Source organism: Phocoena phocoena, chromosome 15 (genome assembly GCF_963924675.1).
Source record: "Phocoena phocoena chromosome 15, mPhoPho1.1, whole genome shotgun sequence".
NCBI lineage: Eukaryota > Metazoa > Chordata > Mammalia > Artiodactyla > Phocoenidae > Phocoena > Phocoena phocoena.
In genome coordinates, this window is record NC_089233.1 from 30890627 (window position 1) to 30908635 (window position 18009).

General features: G+C 57.3%; 1 protein-coding gene across 1 annotated transcript; it reads left to right on the top strand.

Moving 5' to 3' along the window:
* Positions 1 to 3468: 3468 nt before the first annotated feature.
* CARHSP1 (calcium regulated heat stable protein 1) lies at positions 3469 to 13895 on the top strand. The gene is made up of 4 exons (XM_065892733.1): positions 3469 to 3511; positions 10855 to 11019; positions 11701 to 11823; positions 13520 to 13895. Exons 2-4 carry the CDS (start codon positions 10862 to 10864, stop codon positions 13680 to 13682), a joined length of 444 nt encoding a protein of 147 aa, XP_065748805.1. The 5' UTR covers positions 3469 to 3511; positions 10855 to 10861; the 3' UTR covers positions 13683 to 13895.
* The last annotated feature ends 4114 nt before the right edge of the window (positions 13896 to 18009 follow it).

Consider the following 18009-nt stretch of genomic DNA (forward strand, 5'->3'; position numbering starts at 1 on the left):
AGCACATGGATCAGGTGGGCCCTCCTGTGGATGCCGGTGATAACGATGTATCAGTCGTCGGTTGTAACCAGTGAACCACTCTGGTGCAGATGCTGCTGGCTGTGTGGGGGCAGGTGATGTCTGATCACCTTGACCTGCCTACAGCAAGAATCCTGCTAGCTCGGTTTAGCCAGAATCCCCCTTGACCCGTGATGTTTCGTTTCTTCTTAGTCATTTTCCATCCACTGTCCTCCCCCCTCCCACCCACCCCCCGCTATAAGTTTCCAGTTTTCCTAGTTGCATTTGGAGTTGAGCCCAAGCTTTGCAAAAACCCCATTGCAGTGGTCCCTACACCTATCGTGATTGTCCTGAACAAAGTCTGCCTTACTGTTTTAACAAGTGTCATGAGTAATTTTTTCTTGAACAATGGTTGGAGTCATGCTTTTGAAAGCTCATTCTGCCTGCTGCACAGAAAATTGGTGCATGCGCATGGTTATTAGGGAGAGGCAGAAGCGACTGGATGGAGGCTGCAGCTCCTGGTGAGATGGTAGAGGTCTAAGTCAAGGTGGGAAGAAATGGGTACAGGTGGGTGGACATGAGACACACTTTGAAGGGAGGAGTCTCCATTCATACCTGCTTTAAGCCCTTACCTGGCTGCCATCGCTCCCTAATTGAGACCCATAAATTTAGCCCATTCCGGCAACTGCCATCTCACCCCACACTCCCTTTCCTCTCTCTATGTCTTAGGCCCACCACGCTCCTTCCCACCCCAGGGCCTTTGCACATGCTCTCACCTCTCTCAGGAATGTCCTTTTCTTTGTTTAATTCCTGATTAAAGATCTCAGGTCAATCAGCACTTTTCAGAGAAGTCTCTCCTGGCTCCTCCAGCACCATGCCTGACCCTGCTGTGGGTCACACAGTGATTTTGTACCTTGTGTGATTACTGGTTTAACATCTGCCTCCGCTATTAGAGTGTATCAATGGGGGGTGGGGGGCAGGGCTAACGAGAGTTTTGTTTAGCCCAGGGCTTGGAACAGAGTACAGGTGCAATAAATATTTGTCAGATGGCTGGCTGAACCGCTAATGAGGCCTTGTTGGGCAGAAAACTTAGACCACATGCCCTCATCAGCTGTTAGCTCAGGTCTGGCTGCTAGGCCAGTGCCATCAGATGGGGCCAAGGTGGTGGGCTGATATCACTGACTGCAGGAGACTTAAACAACCACAATTTGGGAGAGAGAACTCCCTGCAACCTGTCTCGTCCTATGGCGGAGGGCCGGCACCCACTGAGCCATGGAGGCTTATCTAGCCCACCACCTGACATTTTGGTTATTGGTTAGCACTACCCGCCTACCACTTCCCCAGGCTGTGACTCCTCAGGGGCGGGAACAGGGCAGGCACTTTTTATTTCCGGGTGCTCAGTGCCCAACACAGAGCCCAGCATGGGCAACACATCCAGTGAACTGTAGACCCGAACTGCACAACCTCAGGTGTGAAATTCTGAGAAGCTTCAGTTTAGTTGAGAAGGGCTTTGGGGAAAAAAGGAAGAGAAGGGACTGCCTTAGTTTGCTCTGGCTGCCGTAACAGAATACCACAGACAGGTGACTTAAACAACAGCAGCTGATTTCTCCCAGTTTTGGAGGCTGAGAAATCCAAGATCAAGGTGCTGGCCAATTCAGTTCCTGTTGGAGAACTCTCTTGCAGGCTTGTAGAGGGCTGCCTTCAACAGTCTCTTCTTTGTGTGGGTGTAGAGGAGGGAACAAAGGAGGTGAGAGGGAGAGGGAGATGGGGCGAGGGAGTGTGTTACTGGAAAACTGGGTTCATCTCTTGGTGGGTGTGGAGCGAAAAGACACAACCAGGCTAAAGATCAGGAGAATGAAAGATTTATCATTACTGGCAGCAAGTAAGAACACCTGGGATCTTTCCCAAAGCAGTGTCTCCCCAACAGCAAAATTGGGGAAGTTTTTCTTTGGCCACACAGCTTATGGGATTTTAGTTCCCTGACCAGGGATCGAACCTGGGGCCCCCCGCAGTGAGAGTGCCAAGTCCTAACCACTGGACCACCAGGGAATTCCCCAAACTGGGGAAGTTTTAATCCCCTATTCAGGAAGGGGATTGAGCAGAGAATTCAGCCCAGAATTGGGACAAAGGTCGACAGAGTCCAAGTTTTAGTTGATTGAGGTCAGGAGGGTCAACATCATCATTCCCTTGAGGAGGAACTACAACTGTTCTATCACTGAACTCTTGTTTCTTGACTACTTTTCCTTTGTTCCTGCATTCCCTCACTTCCCTGAAGATCATTAATTATTGAGCCCTGTTAAAGGACAAACATTGTGGCTGGGCTTAGATCACAAAATGGCTTAGGCCAAAAATGGCTCCTCTTATGTCAAGAAAGCCATGCCTGGTTCTTTCTCCGGGGACCCCTAACCTATCTGCATACAAGAGCAAGCAGAACTGGTGAGTTCCAGGAGGGACACCCGTGCTGTCCCCACTCCTGGACCCTGTTATCCCAGGACAGTTACAGGATCCCTCCCCCCTTCCCGCCCCTCAACTACCAGCCTGAGCCTGGGTCCAGGGCTGGGTTCCCTTTCAGAGGCTGCTCCCGACTTGCTGTGTGTGAGGGGGTGGGTCACCTCTCGTGCCTCGGTTTCCTCTCCTATGAGTTCGAAATTAATTAAAAAAAAAAAGAAAAAAGGGGGGGTGGGATGAATTGGGAGATTGGGATTGACATATATACACTATTGATACTATGTATAAAATAGATAACTAATGAGAACCTGCTGTATGGCACAGGGAACTCTACTCAGTGCTCTGTGGTGACCTAAATGGGAAGGAAATCCAAAAAAGAGGGGATGTATGTATACGTATAGCTGATTCGCTTTGCTGGACAGTAGAAACTAACACAACATTGTAAAGCAACCATACTCCAATAAAAATTAATTTAAAAAAAACCCCTGCAGACACAGAGGACTCAAGGAGGGAGTGGAAATTAAGAGCAAAACACAAACAAAAAGAACGAAATCAACAGATTTCCCTCGTTTTTTTGTTCTTTCTTTCTTTGCATTTTTTGGGTTTTCTTTTCCTCCCTTCGGCCGCTCTCTTCATTCCTTCTTGTCATTCCTAGATCTCTTTCTTCGCGCTAAAACGGAGGTGCCCCTGGGCCGTCCGGTTTCTGGAGCTAAGGTCAGGTGGGGGACCAGACCCGACGCCGTTGTCTAGGGGAGGAACCTGTTCGGGCGCGAAGACCAGATTCTCTCCCTTTTCAGGGGAGTTTGAAGCCGGGTCTCCCTCCCCCCCCACAAGGCCATGCGCCCGGCGATCCCGCCAGTCGCGCGCGAGGACACAAAGATCCCGCCGGGGCTGTGCTCCCGCCCGCCCCGCCCCTGCTCCAGACCGCAGTCCCATTGGCTGAAAGCTCCTGGGGGCGGGGTCAGGGGCGGGGACGCGGCGAGCCCGCCCCGCGAACCGCGCCCCCTCCCCGGCTCAGTTCCCGCAGTTCGAGCAGAGCAGCTGGCTGAGCGGAGTGGATCGTCAGGTAGGGAGCTTCTCCGGGGACCCCAGGAGGGGTGTGGTGTGGTGTCCCCGCCCCGAGGGAGGCCCAGGAACCTCCGGGATGGGACCTCGGCCTCTTCGGCCTCCGCTGCCCCCATTCACCGCCCCCTCTGCAGGGTCTTCCAGCTCGCCGGCAGAGGGCCCCAGGCTGGGTCTCTCTAGGCCCCTAGGAAATACCCGGGCCGCCTTGGCCTATTTGGGGAGCGCGGGTTACTCATCCCCCTCTGGAGAATGGTGGGTGTGGCAGCAGCTGGAGGGATGTGAGGCGGACGTCGGGTTGCATTTCCCGCCTGCCCACCTGTTTTCTTCTAGCGGAAAAAAACCTCCCCTCCTCCTCGTCCCGCCCCCGCCCGCCCCCACCCTCCCCCTGGTTTCGCCTGTGGGCTGGAGCAGGATGGGGTGGCTTGCGGTGCGCTGGGGCGAAGCGCGGCGGGGGTGGGGGGCGCCGCTCGGGGAGGTGGAGACAGCCCCCAGCCAGGCCTGGCCGCACCAGCTGTGGGCTCAGTGGTGGGACGTCGGCCAGGCTTGACGGGGAGGTGGGCTGGGGGTATCCTGGCGCCGGACGATTGGCCGCGTCTGGGGAGGAGGAGCTGCCTGGCGCTCGCCCGGTGTGTTTGCGTCTGGATGAGGGGCCCCAGAGGCCTTGCCGAGAAACTTCTTCTGCGCCCACAGGCTCCCTCCCGACAGCCTCACTGGCAGACCAAGTTTGCAGGCCGGAAATGCAACGGTTTTTTGTTTTGTATTGATTTCTAACAAGGAAGCCCCTGGTCCCCACAGCTTATCTGGGGTTGGAGTGGATGGGTGTATTGGAGGTGGGGGACAGGAGATAAGCCCCTCCAGGCACGATCTCCGTTCCCACAGGCGGGGGTATCTCACTGCAAAATAGGAGGCTTCTCTGAGCCTCCGTCTCCCCATCCGTAGACTGGGGATGTAACTTTTCCTATCATAACGGGGTGAGTGAGAATAAAAGGACATGGCTGACCCAGTGCGGGGAGGAACGTTAGCTACTGTTAACATTTTTTACTGGCTTTTTGGATATTTCTTGGTCTCTTCACTCCCTCATTGGAGGAGTCTTGCCCCTCCAATGCGTTCGCCACCCTGAACCCAGGGAGGACTTGTAAAAACAGGTTCAGATCAACCCCCGGCTTAAAATCGTCCACTGATGCCCCCATTGTCGGTCAAGTCTGAAACTTTTCAACAGAGCTTTCTATTATCTTCCCCCGAGACCCTCCCAGCCTCTTTCTGCCGTCCGTCCTCCCTCCCCCTGGGCCTTTGCCCCTGCAGGTCCCAGGAAAAACTTCCCCACTCCGCCTTTAGGACTCGAAGCAGCCGCTGCCTCCTCGGGGCCAGGGGCCTCCTCCAAGCCCCCTCTGTGCTCGCCTTCCCCGGGCGGACTCGATGACCGCCGTTCTCAAAGCTGCCGTGTTTGTCACTCCCTCCCCCCACCCCCGCCCCCTGCAGAGCCGGAACTGGGGCCTGTAGCGCCGCCCAGCCCAGCCCGGAGTAGATGCTCGCAATGAGCTGAGCCAGGCCCAGCGCCGGGCTTTGGGTCCTGGGCGGGGACGAGGGTGGGTCTTTGTCTCACCGAGTGGCAAAGTCAGGGCATTTGGTTTGTGTCCCATCAGCAGGGACAGGAATGGGAGGGATTATTCTAGATGGCCCTAGGCCTGACAGTTCTGTCGTTAGCGGCTCCACCATTGTTTCCGAGCCTTTGTATCTGGTACCCCCTGCACAACATCCTCCGCACGACGTCCGCCGGGCTGGGAGGCTGCACCAGGACTGTCCCATTTGACAGATGGGCAAACTGAGGCAGCGAGCGGTGACGTCGCTTGCCAGGGGTCACAGAGGGAGTGGAGTGCAGAGTTAGGCCTGAGACTCAGGTCTGACCGAAGCCCTGGGAGAATGGAGGCGAGAATGGAATACAGGAGGGCTGGACGTGGGGGTGATGGGGTGCGGAGTAGGCCCCTAGTTACGAACAAGGGCTTGGGCTCCTCCCAGGAGGACTGCCCATGCTGGGAGCCGGCGGGCGCAGGGTCCTGGGCGGGGCGGGCGTGTTCGGGAGCGCTAACGGGGGGCAGTGCTGGAGGGGCGCCTCTTCTTCCCGGTCGCTGGCCCTCGGGTTTCTGGCCTCTTCCCAGCACTCTGGGGCGGCCGAGCAGTTCCCGGCTGGGCTTGCTCCCCCTCCCCGGACGCCGGCATCGCGGGCTGCACCCTCCGCGCCGAGTTCGTATTTCTCCCTGCTGCTGGCGCTGCAGGGTCCAGCCACGCCGCCCCGCCCTTGCGCCCCCTCCACTTGATTCCCCACTTTCCTCAACTCCGCTCCCTCCCCACTGACTCCCCGCCCCACCCCCTGGCCTCGGCGCTCTCTGAATCCCCGCCCCTTGAGTCCCCGCCCCCTTCCTTTCCCCCTTTCCCCCTCCCCTCTATCCTCGCTCTATTCCCCGCCTCCCTCGCCTGAGCCCCACTCTCCCCCGAACAATGGAGGGGATTGTGGCCCAAGCCCGCCTCGGGCTCCTCATGGGCCTCTCCTGCTTCCTGGGACCCCACTGTCCAGCCTCCGCTGGCTCACCCAGCCCCTCGGCCCACGTGCTCTTGGTTCTGCGGGGCTGGGGCTTAGCTGGGCTGGAGGCTGAGAAGGGAAGGGAGGCGTCTCTGCTGCAGACGAGGAACCTGGGTGTACTAAGGTGACTTTGTGACTCATCTGGAGCTCCCCCCCACAAAAAATTTCCCTCCACCCTCATGCTGGTTGAGAGGTGGGCAAGGCCGATAACCCGGTAACCCGCACTACTCTTTTGTGTGTACTACTCTGTGTCGGTTGACCAGCATCTACCTTGCTGGGGGGAACTCCTTAGAAATGCAGAATCTGGGACTCCGCCCCCATCTTCAGCATCTCCATTTTAGCACCGACTTTCTCCAGTGTCCTGTCCTGTTCCCTTCATGTGGGCTAGTAGTCATCCCCACCTGCCAGACACCTGGGAGGTGTCAGAACATGGTGCCCAGCCCTGGCCTCCCCCATCCAGAAACCCATGGAAGGCTCGACACCCCATTTTTCAGAGTAGGCTTGGAGAGATCTGGCTTTGCTGAGAACCATGCTGAGAATGAAGCTCCCAACTTGAACTCAGCTCTTTCCCCTCCATCTCCCTGCCCTCAAGCGTCTGAAAGCTACCAACAATGGAGCCTTGTGGAATGAACTGCAAACTCCTTCTCACTAAAGTGTAAATGACGGATAGCACTGCCAAGGATCCCCTCCCTGGAGTCAGCAACTGGCTACTTGGCTCAAGACAGACTTGTCCTTGATACGATTGGTGGGGTTTGAGGCCGAGAGGAGGGGAGGGGGTTAGCAGGAGCTCTGCAGGATTGGGTCTCCAGTCCCTTGATATGTGGGTGGGTGGAAGAAGGGTCAGGAAGACCAGAGCCTGGTGCCCAGCTGAACTCTCTGAACCTTCCAGGAGGACATGCAGGGCCTGTGGAAAATTCCCAGGCTATTTTGGGCTGAGGCCCCCTTCCTGCCCTTTCCCAGGGTAAAGGCCCTGCTGGTGCCGGGGGTGGGGTGGCCTTGCCCCGTCCACTGATGTGCATACACAGGCAGTGACAGGTGTGCATCCACGTGTGCGCCTGGCTTCAGACACACACGTGTGCACATACACCACACATGTGAGCAGAGCCAAATACGCCCATACAGTCCCGTGCACACACAGCCATACGCATTTACGCACATGTACACACACAGGTGTGCACACAGCTCAGCAGCCGTGGCGTGCCTTGGGCGTGACATTCCGTCTGAGTTTGCTGCAGCCCTGAGGCCCGTCCCAGGTCTGGCCTAGAGCCTCCTAGCAGACTGAGCCTCAGTTGCCTGTTTGCAAATGCCCTGCAGCTGTAGGGAATTGAGGGGGGTCCAGGAGGGGGGCTAGTGGCAGCGGGTGGGCCCTGCCTCCTCCAGGGTCAGTTCCAAGGCTCCCCTGGTGTTGCTGGGAGAGCAGTTGCTGGTTGGAAGCACCGGTGGGTGGGGATGAGGGTGGGGGGGTGACTGCTGCACACCCCCCATCTGTGTGTTGGAGGGCAGCAGTGGGCCCCAGAGCTGGCTCCTGGGCTACTGGCTCCCCCCTCCCCCAGCTGTTTTCCTTACAGCTGGACTTTAACCCAGGCCTCCCCACACAGAGGCCATGCACTCCTTCTCCCTGCCCCCTCCCCCATGCCGCTCCCCCTCCCCACGCAGGCCCCTGGGGGCGGGCTGGCTCTTGTCCAGGCCTGCTCCAGCTGCCCCAGCTGCTTTCAGCTCTGATGGCCCAGGGGAGGCGGGCAGGGTGGTGGTTAAGGCTCCTGAGTCTCCCAGGCCGGCACTTACCTTCCTGTTCCCACTCCGGGAGGCTCTGGTGCCCCCCATGCCTCAGTTTCTCCCACTGCCAGGTACGCATGCGTGGCGCCCCTTGCTGCTGCTCGACTGTGCAAGGCACCGAGCACACAAGCACACATGAACTCCAGCGGGGCCTTTGGGTCCTTAATGCTGGTTAAGACCCTGCTCTGTCCCAGCCCCAGTGCAGGGCCCTAGGACGTGGAGGGACTCCATGCTGCCTTCAGGTTGCTCCCCGCTCACGACGGTGGGCTTCCATTAGCATCTCTGCTGGACTGGGTATACTAGGGGAGTCAAGGGGGCTGGGGTAGAGAAGGGGGACCCCAGTTTGGGCCTGCTTCATTAACCCAGGGGGAGGTAGCCCTGGCAGGGGACATGGTGACAGTCAGACAGACATGGATGTGAAGAATGAAGACACATGGGGATGATGGTGATGCCCTCCAACCCAACCTGCCTCTCACCTCTCACCCCTCCTTCCCCAGTGCCCCGGACATCCCCCTGCCCCCAGTCTCCTTGCTGGCCTTCAGTCACACCTGCCCTTGCCAACCTCAGAGCCTTTGCACAGGCTGTTTCCCACACCTGGAAGAGCCTCTCTCTGTTTTGTAAATGGTCCACTCTTTCTTACTGTACGGGACCCAGCCTGCACCCTCATTAGAGTGGCACCCCAACCCTGCTACTTTTTATGTCTCTCTATGTATTTCTTATCAGCCCTTTCAGCAGTCTGTAATGGTTATTTATTTTTTGGCCACACCACGCAGCTTGTGGGATCTCAGTTCCCCTACCAGGGATTGAACCTGGACCATGGCAATGAAAGCCTGGAATCCTAACCACTAGGCCACCAGGGAACCACCTGTAATGATTTTGTTTGTATATTTATTGACCTGTTTCTTCTCTGGCTCCAAATTCAGCCGTGTCTCTAGTGCCATGAACAGGGCCTGACACCGGGCACATATTTGTTGAATGACTTTATGATGACAGTTATAACAACAATGGTAGCTGACACTTAATGCTCACTTGTTCTGGGTGGAGGGTATGCAGAGTGCCTAACATGTATTGTTTCATTTCAACTTCATGGCAATGGTGTGAAGTCAGAACTATTAAAATCCCCATTTTCCTCATGCAGAAACCAAGGTCCAGAGAGGTTAAGTAACTTGCCCAAGATCACACAGCCGGCAGGGTGGGATTTGAAGTCAGATATGCCTGACATCAGGGGAAAGAGGGAGATTGTGGATGCAGGGGAGGGCACTTCCCCGCCTCACCCTGGTGTCACCAGGACGCAGTGGTCCCACCTGCTGTCCTGCGTGGGGCTTTCCCTTCTCTGGGCTGGCCCCCTTCCCAGAACCCCAGGGATTGAACATTCTAGGGCTCTATGACCTGTACTGGTGGGTCATGCTGGAGCCCTGACCCCTGGCCAAGGAGCCGGGGCCTTTCTGGGCTGGCTGCGGCTGCAGCTGAGAGAAGGGTCAGGAGGTAGCTATGTCACTTCCCCCGGGAAGCCAGGCGGCCCTCTCCCATCCCAGCCAGAGGGAGCGAGTCCTGAAAGGGGAGTGTGGGGGACTGCGGGGGGACTGTGGGGACAATGGAGGGAGAGGTTTCGTCCTTTGGGGGAAGGAGGCGGCCCTTTCCCTGGAGGATGCAGGTTGAAAACTGGTGCCCTGGGGCTGCGTAATTGCTATCGACCAGGCGCGTGGGGCAGGGCTGGTGGACTGGAGGCTCCGGGCTGTCAGAGCTGCTAGTTTTTTCAAACTAGTTAGAAACCTAGGTTTTGGAGCAAACTCCTGGGATGTTTAAAAGATATCTCATATTTTAAATTTGAAAACCCCATGTGAACCACACAGAACCCAGCAGGGCTGCCCTGTGAACGGGGGTGATGTCCGAGTCGGCCTCCTCCACTGTCCTGGGGCCACAGGGCCCGGCTCTGCTCCACCTTGAGTCCCCATCCCCCTCCCTGAGCAGGTGCTGAATGATGCCCACCCAGCTGCCCCACCGTGCAGATGGGAAAATTGATCCCAGAGAGGGGAAAGGACTCAGCCAAGGTCCTTTGGCTGCTGGGCTTTGCTCTCTCCTCGTGGCCTTGAGGCAAGGCCGCCAGTGTGTTGGGCACAGCGGCCACGTGCTGCTCTTGACACAGCTGCCAGAGCGAGGCAGGGACTATGGAGTCCGCTCCCTCCAGCCCCTCCAGCTGGGTCTGCCCCCGGCCTCTGATGCATGTTAGGGGTCACGGAGGGAATTCGATTTCTTAGCAGCAACTGGAGACTCAGGCTGTGTGGAAATTAACTTTAAGGCCTGGATCTGAGTAAGGGGCCTGGTGGAGATGCTGTCTTTGAAATGCCCCTGCCCCTCGGGGTCCCACACACTTACCTGCCGGGCTTCCCTCTCCTGGATGCAGGCCTGACTTGGGGTCTGAGCCTTCTTTGGTTTGTGTCCTGGAGTTTCCTGGACGAACACTTGAGTGTTGGTCCCTTTTTTGCCTCTGCCTTCCCCACAGTGTCCGGCACTTAGCCGGGGCCAGGAAATGTCTGATGAGTGGCTGGAGTCCTCATATAGGTGGTTGGCATTGAAAGCATCCCCGCCCGCCCTGCCTGCCTGCCTCCCTGCTCCCGCCCTCCCTCCTTTCCTTCCTTCCACAAGGATTTACCACGCCTGGCCCGGCGTGTGCCAGGGTCTGTGCTGGGCACTGGGAACATAGAGGGGGCCAATGGTGTCCTTGTCAGTGATGCGACCTGGCATTTCCGTACAGAGCAATGATAGCGGGAGGCCCACGGCAGCTGCAGGAGCCCAGACCAGGCGCCTGCCCCGGCTGGAGTGAGCCGGGCTTGTTTCTGGAGCAGGTGACCTCCACGCTGAGTGAGCCTCGAGCCTGCATTCCACAGCCAGAAGAATGAGTCTCAGATGGCAGATGCTGGGGTGGGGAGGCATCCGGGGGGCCTGTCCTTGCAAGGCGTGAGCCCCTGAGAGCCCCTGTCCCTCTCCAGGTCGGCCATGTCATCTGAGCCTCCTCCCCCATCACAGCACCCCACCCACCAGTCCTCGGCCGGGCTGCTGGATACCCAACAGGCCCGAGACCGCTCACCATCCCCGCTTCGGGGCAACGTGGTCCCGAGCCCACTGCCCACTCGCCGGACAAGGACCTTCTCAGCGTGAGTGTCAGGCTTCCTGAGACAGGTCGCCTGCAGGGTCCAGAGAGCCTCATGTCCCTGTCTGTCAGATGGGAGACTTGGGATTGGGAAAGGGCTGATGGTGAGAAACTGGGCAGGCGCCTCGTAAACTGTACGGCGCTGCTCCAGGCCCACTTGAGGCTGTCACGAGCTGGGGGCAAGGATTGGGGATGGCCGGGGTGGGAAATCGCTGGGGTCTTAAATCGTCAGGCTTTAACGACACACAGGCCTCTTCCCCCGTGAGCCCTTGACTTCATCGGCTGCAAAAGGGGGACAGTAGCAGGGTGGCCACGGTGCCGCAGGGGACCCACACGGTGCCTGGGAGATGCAGAGCTCAGGCCAACGAGTGGAGGCTGCTGCTAGCTGCTGCTGCTAATAGCCTTCGGAGAGAGGGATGCGCAGAGAGCTTTTAGTCAGGGGGAGACTGAGGCCTGAGAAAACTCTGCCAGCGTCATTCAGAGAGTCATTGTCACCAGGGTCTCTGTGAATGGCTCCCAGAGTCGTGCAGTGCACAACCTGCACAGCTGTACATGGTGGCCCCGGCCAGGACTCCCTGGGGCACAGCGTGGGTGGGCACTGGGATGAGCTGGGTGTGCCCGGGGAGCCGGGGGCTGTTCTGGAGGGCTGGCGGGGGCCGCTCACGCTTTCTCCTCTCTCTGGCAGGACGGTGCGGGCTTCACAGGGCCCTATCTACAAAGGAGTCTGCAAATGCTTCTGTCGGTCCAAGGGCCACGGCTTCATTACCCCGGCCGACGGCGGCCCTGACATCTTCCTGCACATCTCCGAGTAAGTCAGCGGCCAGTCTGGGTGCGCTGGGTCTGGGGTGGGTGCTGCCGTGGCCCCGAGGAGGCAGGGAGAGCGTGTGACTCTCCTGGGCGCCGGCTATGATGATGGTTGTGCAGCCAGGTGTGTGTGACTCTGCTTGTGGTCTGTGTGTGACAGTGGTCAGTGGTGGGGTCGTGAGCCCGTGGTGGTGGTGGCAGTGTGTCAGGCTGCAGGCGACTGCGTGTGCGCGTGTGTGAGTTGAGATCTGCTTGGGGTGGGTCTGAGTGCCCGTGTGGGTCTGGTGGCTGGGGAGGGGCGTCCCTGTGGGTCTGGGGAGCTATGTTTCACCTGGCGGCTGGGCTCCTGCACTTCCTCGGGGGAAGCAGGCTGGTGAGGCGGGGGGCTGCCTACGCTCTGTTCCAGGAAGGAAGTTTGGGGCTGGACCCTTCCTCCTGCCACTTGCTCACGGACGTCCTTCCTTCCTGAGTGTCTGGAAACCCTGGGGCGGGCAGTGGGGGGGACCCAGGGTGGAGCCCAAACGTCCTTGGTCTTGGGGCTGGAAGGCGTCCAGCAGCCTGTGCTTCACTTCTGATCTTCTAAGCAGGCTGCAGATCTGTGAGGATCCGATTGGCACCCCGACCCGCACCCCAACCCTTGACCTCAGCGGCAGCTCCCCAGTCTTTCCGACTGTGGCAGGCAAAGTCCTTACCCCACACAGCAGACCTTGTCTACATAGAAACCATGTTTTTGAAATTAGGATCCTGTTGCACATGTCTGCTGGGATGGGAGAGTTATCCCTTCTGACCCTCCCCCAACATTCTTACACGCCGGGTCTTCAGTAGACCCCCCTGTACAGCGTAGACATGAGGATGACGCTAGAGCAATGCCTTCCACATATGTATGAATCATACGTGGATGTAGACATGTATCTCCACACTGCCTCTTTCCAGAAAGGATTTGTAGTGGTTGACAAGGATACACACAGTGCACCAAAAAAATTAGAAAGGAAAGCATGGGGTTGGGGGGCAGATAAGAAAGATGGGGATACTTTGATGCCTAGTTCCACTGCTAGAAGTGGGCTACATGTTTATTCCTGAGCTTCCTGGTGGCCAAATCAAAGAGGGCAGCACCATCTGTGATGTTATTCTTCAGTCAAGGCAAACCAGTTCCGGGGGAGCTGGCTGGTCTTGGTGCTCAGGATCTGAAGGGGATTTTCCTCCTGGGGTCTCATCAAGGGGACATCAAGCTGGGCACCTCCCTATCACGGGTGAGATGGTGACTCATGTCCCATAGAAAGTAAGGGAAATGGACTTTCTGGAAAGCTCACTGGGGTTCTGAGGAGTTGAACAGCAGAGGTGTAGCCTGGTTTCTGGGACTCCTGGACGGGTCAGGGGGTCGGGGTGCTGCTCAGGAAACCCTCACCCGGGCCATCCCCCAACTCGGGCTCAGACTGCCTTTCCCCGCTGTTCCCTCCATCAGGCCCAAGGTGCCCTCGTTTAACATGCCATGTGAGCATCCCCAGGGGGTGGGGATCCATCTCCGTCTCAGCAACCGAGGTCCCAGGGAAGGAGCTGATTGGGTGTGGGGCTCCTTAGCCACGACCAGAGGGCCATGGTGGTGCCCCCTGGTGGCAGGGCAGGGCGGCAGTTCCTCTGCGAGGGCTGGTGTCCTGGCTTCTCTGAGTGCCGGCCCTGAGTGCTCTCTCCCCACCCCACAGCGTGGAGGGGGAGTACGTCCCCGTGGAAGGCGATGAGGTCACCTATAAGATGTGCTCCATCCCGCCCAAGAACGAGAAGCTGCAGGCCGTGGAGGTGGTCATCACCCACCTGGCGCCGGGCACCAAGCACGAGACCTGGTCCGGCCACATCGTCAGCTCCTAGGAGAGGCCAGAGGCGCCCCTTCCCCAGGGCTTGGGGGAGACTCTGGGGCCGGAGGCAGGACCAAACTGGAGAGGACATTCTACCGCTTGAGATGGGGCTTCAAGGGGGGAGCTTGGTCCCTTTCAAGTGTCTCCTGAAGGAAGGGGTGTGGGGTGCTCTCGGCCACCAGCACAGCCTCTCACCATCTGAAAAGCATTAAAAGCATTGAAAAAGGAGAGGCGCCCGCTAGTGGCTGAGTGGAGGGTCTGTCCGAGCCCCACCCGGGACTGGGTCGGGTGGTCTTCCCCAGCCCACAGCCCCTCATCCCTGGAGGAAGGCTCAAAATCCCCAGATCTGGCCCTCTGGGTAGTGACATGGACCCTGCGTGTTTTCCCGGGAGGAATTCCCGCCCAAGCGGCCCCCTTGTGTCTCTCCTCGGCCCTGGGCAGAGCAGGCTTTTCTTTCTGGTTCTCAGCTGGTTGTTCAGGGGGCTGGGAGGGGCGGGGAGTGGGGGGAGGTTGGTACCTTTGCAGCAGGAGGTGTCACAGCTGGGTGTCTGGGAGCCCGGAGTCCTCCATCTGGCAGCGACGTGCTCAGAGGCGAAACGTAACTCTCTTCGAAGGCTGGTCCTTTCTGTCCGTCTTCAGGTTGAGTGATCCTGGCTCAGCAGCCCCGTCACTGAGGTGGTGGGTGGGAGTGGGGATGGCGGTGGGAGAGGGGAGTGTGGAGAGGGGAGGCTCTTTGTTTAAGACCAGACTTTTCTCCGGATCCATCTAGAAAACAGCAGGTGGTTTGCTTCCTGACAGCCTGGTAAAGCCAGAAGTTGAAGGGGAAATACACCTTTGGTGGGGTTTTCTGGAAAACTGGTGTGAAGAACTGCTTAGGATTTTCTTTTTTTTATTTCATAACTGAAGTTCTCACCAGAGCCAGCTCTGTTTGCACTTTGCTGCTGACATTGCAAACCTTTGTAGATATTTCCAGTAAACAGATCCTTAGGATTTTCTTTGCTGTGGTTTGGTCTGGCTTTAGTTGTGTTTTAAAAATAGCAATAGCTGGGAAATACGTCTTGAAATATGTGGCCTGTATGTAGTCAAGTGTCCATTTGTCAGTGCAGGGAGGCGAGCCCTTGAAAGACAATGACGGCCTAATCCAGTGTCTTAAATCTGGAAATTTCTGCAAGGGGGTGGAAGGCCAGAACTATTTTGCTGAGAACTGGTGGAGTTGTTACTGGTGTGTGTGTGTGTGTTTAAAGTGTAACTGACCTACAACACTGTGTTAGTTCCCTGTGCACAACACAGTGATTTGATATTTTCATACATCACAAAATGACCACTGGAGTTGTTTTAAATAGGCAAGTAAGTGTGTTGGTTTCCAGTATGCAGTGAAACATCGTAGTTAAGGAAGTTGATCCTATTTCCTGGCCTGTCGTGCCCCTCGAAGGGTCCTCCTGCCTCTGCCTTCTGCTGTCCCGCGGTGGCCTTCTCCCCTCCAGCCTTGGATGGTCTGTCCCCAGGTGGCTCCTGGAGATCCGTCTGTTGGGTACAGACCATGCTTCCAGAGCCACTTCCCGAGACCCGTGCAGGCTCCCGGAGGTTGAGAGCCTGCACCTTCCCTCCACCTGCTCCCCCAGGTGTCTCCAGTGCCCTGTCCTCACCTTGACACATGGTTGGGGCTCCTTGTGACCTGCCAGCCCACCAGCGGGCTGGGAGTTGGATCTGCTCTTCTGAGCTAAACTTTGGGCTCTCGCTGTGTAGACTCCTTTGTAAATGGCTCTTGCTCTGTCCTTCCTGGTGACCACATCTTTCTCAGTCAGAGCTGGAAGGGACCCTTCCCCACTCAAGCACAGAGTCTCAAGTTACAGAAACTCCGGAGGCTCTGGGAGGACGGACGGTGTTGGCGACGGAGCTGGGCACAGAATCCGGATTCCTGACTGCAGGTCTCCTCCCACCAGCATCCTTCTCTCAGTAAAGTCTGTTTTGCGTGAGGCTCTGCGTTATGTGTTAATGGGAATCTGGTTGCCAGGGAGCTTTTCCTTGAAGCCAGCAGGTAAGGGCGTCTCCCCAGAGGAGGCTGACAGTCATTCTACTTTGCAGTCTGGTTTTTTGGGGGATGAATAAGAAAATGGGATCAGCCCTTCTTCCTTAATCACCATCCTCGTGCGTAGGCAAGCTTAGCAGTGGGATGTGGCTTCGTGACAGTAGAAAATGCCACTTACGTGGTCAGCTGTGGATAAACGCACTGCTGATGCATTTAAATTGGTACTGTGTGAGCAGAAGCAGTCTGGCCAAGGGCGGTCCAGACGGAGGGAAGTTGGGAAGTGGGAGGGGAGGCAGCCCAGGTTCTTGGTTTCCAGGAGTGCAGCAGGGAGATGCAGGGGGCACAAGAGGCTGCGAAGGTCCTCCTTGGCCAGCGTTTCCCTCGGGAGGTAGATAATGGCTTTGGGCATGCAGAGGTGAACATCTTTATTGTAAAAATATACAGATTTTCAGAGTGCATTAGGACAAATTATAACCAGCCCATCGAACCTGATTAGGGAAAGGCCGGAGTAAGCACTGAACCCCAAACACATGTGGTGCCATGCGGCTCGAGGGAGGGAGGGTGGGTTTGGTGGTAGCCAGGGTGAGGGGGGCGGGGGGTGGGCAGATGTGGAAGGGAGCCTGGAGGCCTGGCGGAGTTGGCCCTGTCTGGGCAGGAGAGGGAAGCAGCCACCTTTGCCTCACCCAAATGTCTGCCAAACTTGTTTCTTGCTGGCCCTCCAGTCACTCCCTGCCCGGAAGCTAGACAGACCTACCCTTGTCACACAGATGGGCCTCCCCCGGCCCCTCCCTCGGGATCGAGTTCAGGCTCCCCACTGAGCTTTATATGGGCCTTCCAGCGGCCAGTAGCTGCTAGTGGTCTTTCCCTTGAGGCTTCTTAAGCCCTAGAGCGCGGGGCTAAATACCTGGTCAGCTTCTGCAGTGCAGGGGGTGGGGGCAGGGGGTGGGGAAGGGGAGGAGGAAGCTTTCTTAACAGCCCCACGCTGACCTGGGGCAACCTCTTTGCTTCCCTCTTGCTCAGCATTTAGCTACCGTGTTTACATTTCTTGTGATGTTGTCTACCGTCCTGGAACTGCAGAAGGCTGAGGGAATGACTTATCCTCGTCTGTCAAGCAGGATTGACAGTCCCGTCTTACAGGGTTTCTGGGGATGATTAAGTTAGCGATAGCTCACACTGTCCTAAGTGCTTCACTGAAGTTAACGCGGTTAAGTTACACGTGTAGTAGGGACTATAATCCCATTCGACAGACGAGCAAACTGAGGCTGGGGTGAAGTCGTCCTCCATCACACAGCCAGTCAGCAGCAGCTGAACCAGGATCTGAATCCTGGCAGCCGGCTCTTCCCTGCCAACGACAGAAGCTGCTGCTTTGCGAGCACGTGTAAGGCATCAGCCGCTGCTGCCTGCATGTTACTTACCTACTATTACCTGACATCCCCACCATGGAGCCCAGCTGCAGAGGCCCCCGGGGAGCGGGGCGGGTGCTGGGGAATACCTGAAGAGAGAAGAGGTGGGATACATGGCCGGGGAGCTTGGACCAGGATAAGACCACCGCAGCAGGGGAAGGATGGCGCGAAGTCTGAAGTCTTTGGAGGTGGGGAGGCAGGTTGAGGGAATTGTGACAGTGTAGGCGAGGGGGCCCAGCCTGATGGCCTCGGGGTACCTACCCAGGGCAGCCCTGTGCAGGGCGGAGAAACAGTGCACCCTTCACCTCATGAAAGTTGGGACAAGTCTGAGTAAGACTCAGTTGTCTCATTTTGATACATAAGGAAGCTTCTACGGAATACTGGATCCTTACCCAGTGGGCAGAAAAGCCTGGAGGGTGGGTTGATGCCAGTTGGAAAGTGCAACCCCCAACGTCGTGGGAACGTCAGCGTCACAACGAGTGGCCCCTCAGGTCCAAGAGGGCTGAGCTCTTCCCCCAGAATCTGAGAGGATACCAACTCACTTAACTCGAGGAGAAAACAGTAATCAGAAAAATAGGAAACAATAAAATCACTTTAATTTGCTACTCTTCATTTTGAAAGATCATTACAGTATTGTATAAAATTCAGCCAGGAAGGATGCCACAGGACGGCATAGTCCTGGGAACCAGTGAGAACCGTCACCCCAGTGTGTGGCCCTGGGCGGGTGAGGGAGCTGACCTCGCAGCCTGGCGCAGATCCTGAGCTGAGACAAGCCGGTCTGGGGGAGGGCTGGGGGGAACCAGGTTCCTCTGTGATGAAGGTACCTGGTGGGGGCAGAAAGGTGGGCTGCTCAGAGCACCTCTGTAATCCCCACTTCAGATTCAGGTCTGCAAGCCCCCAGCAGAGGC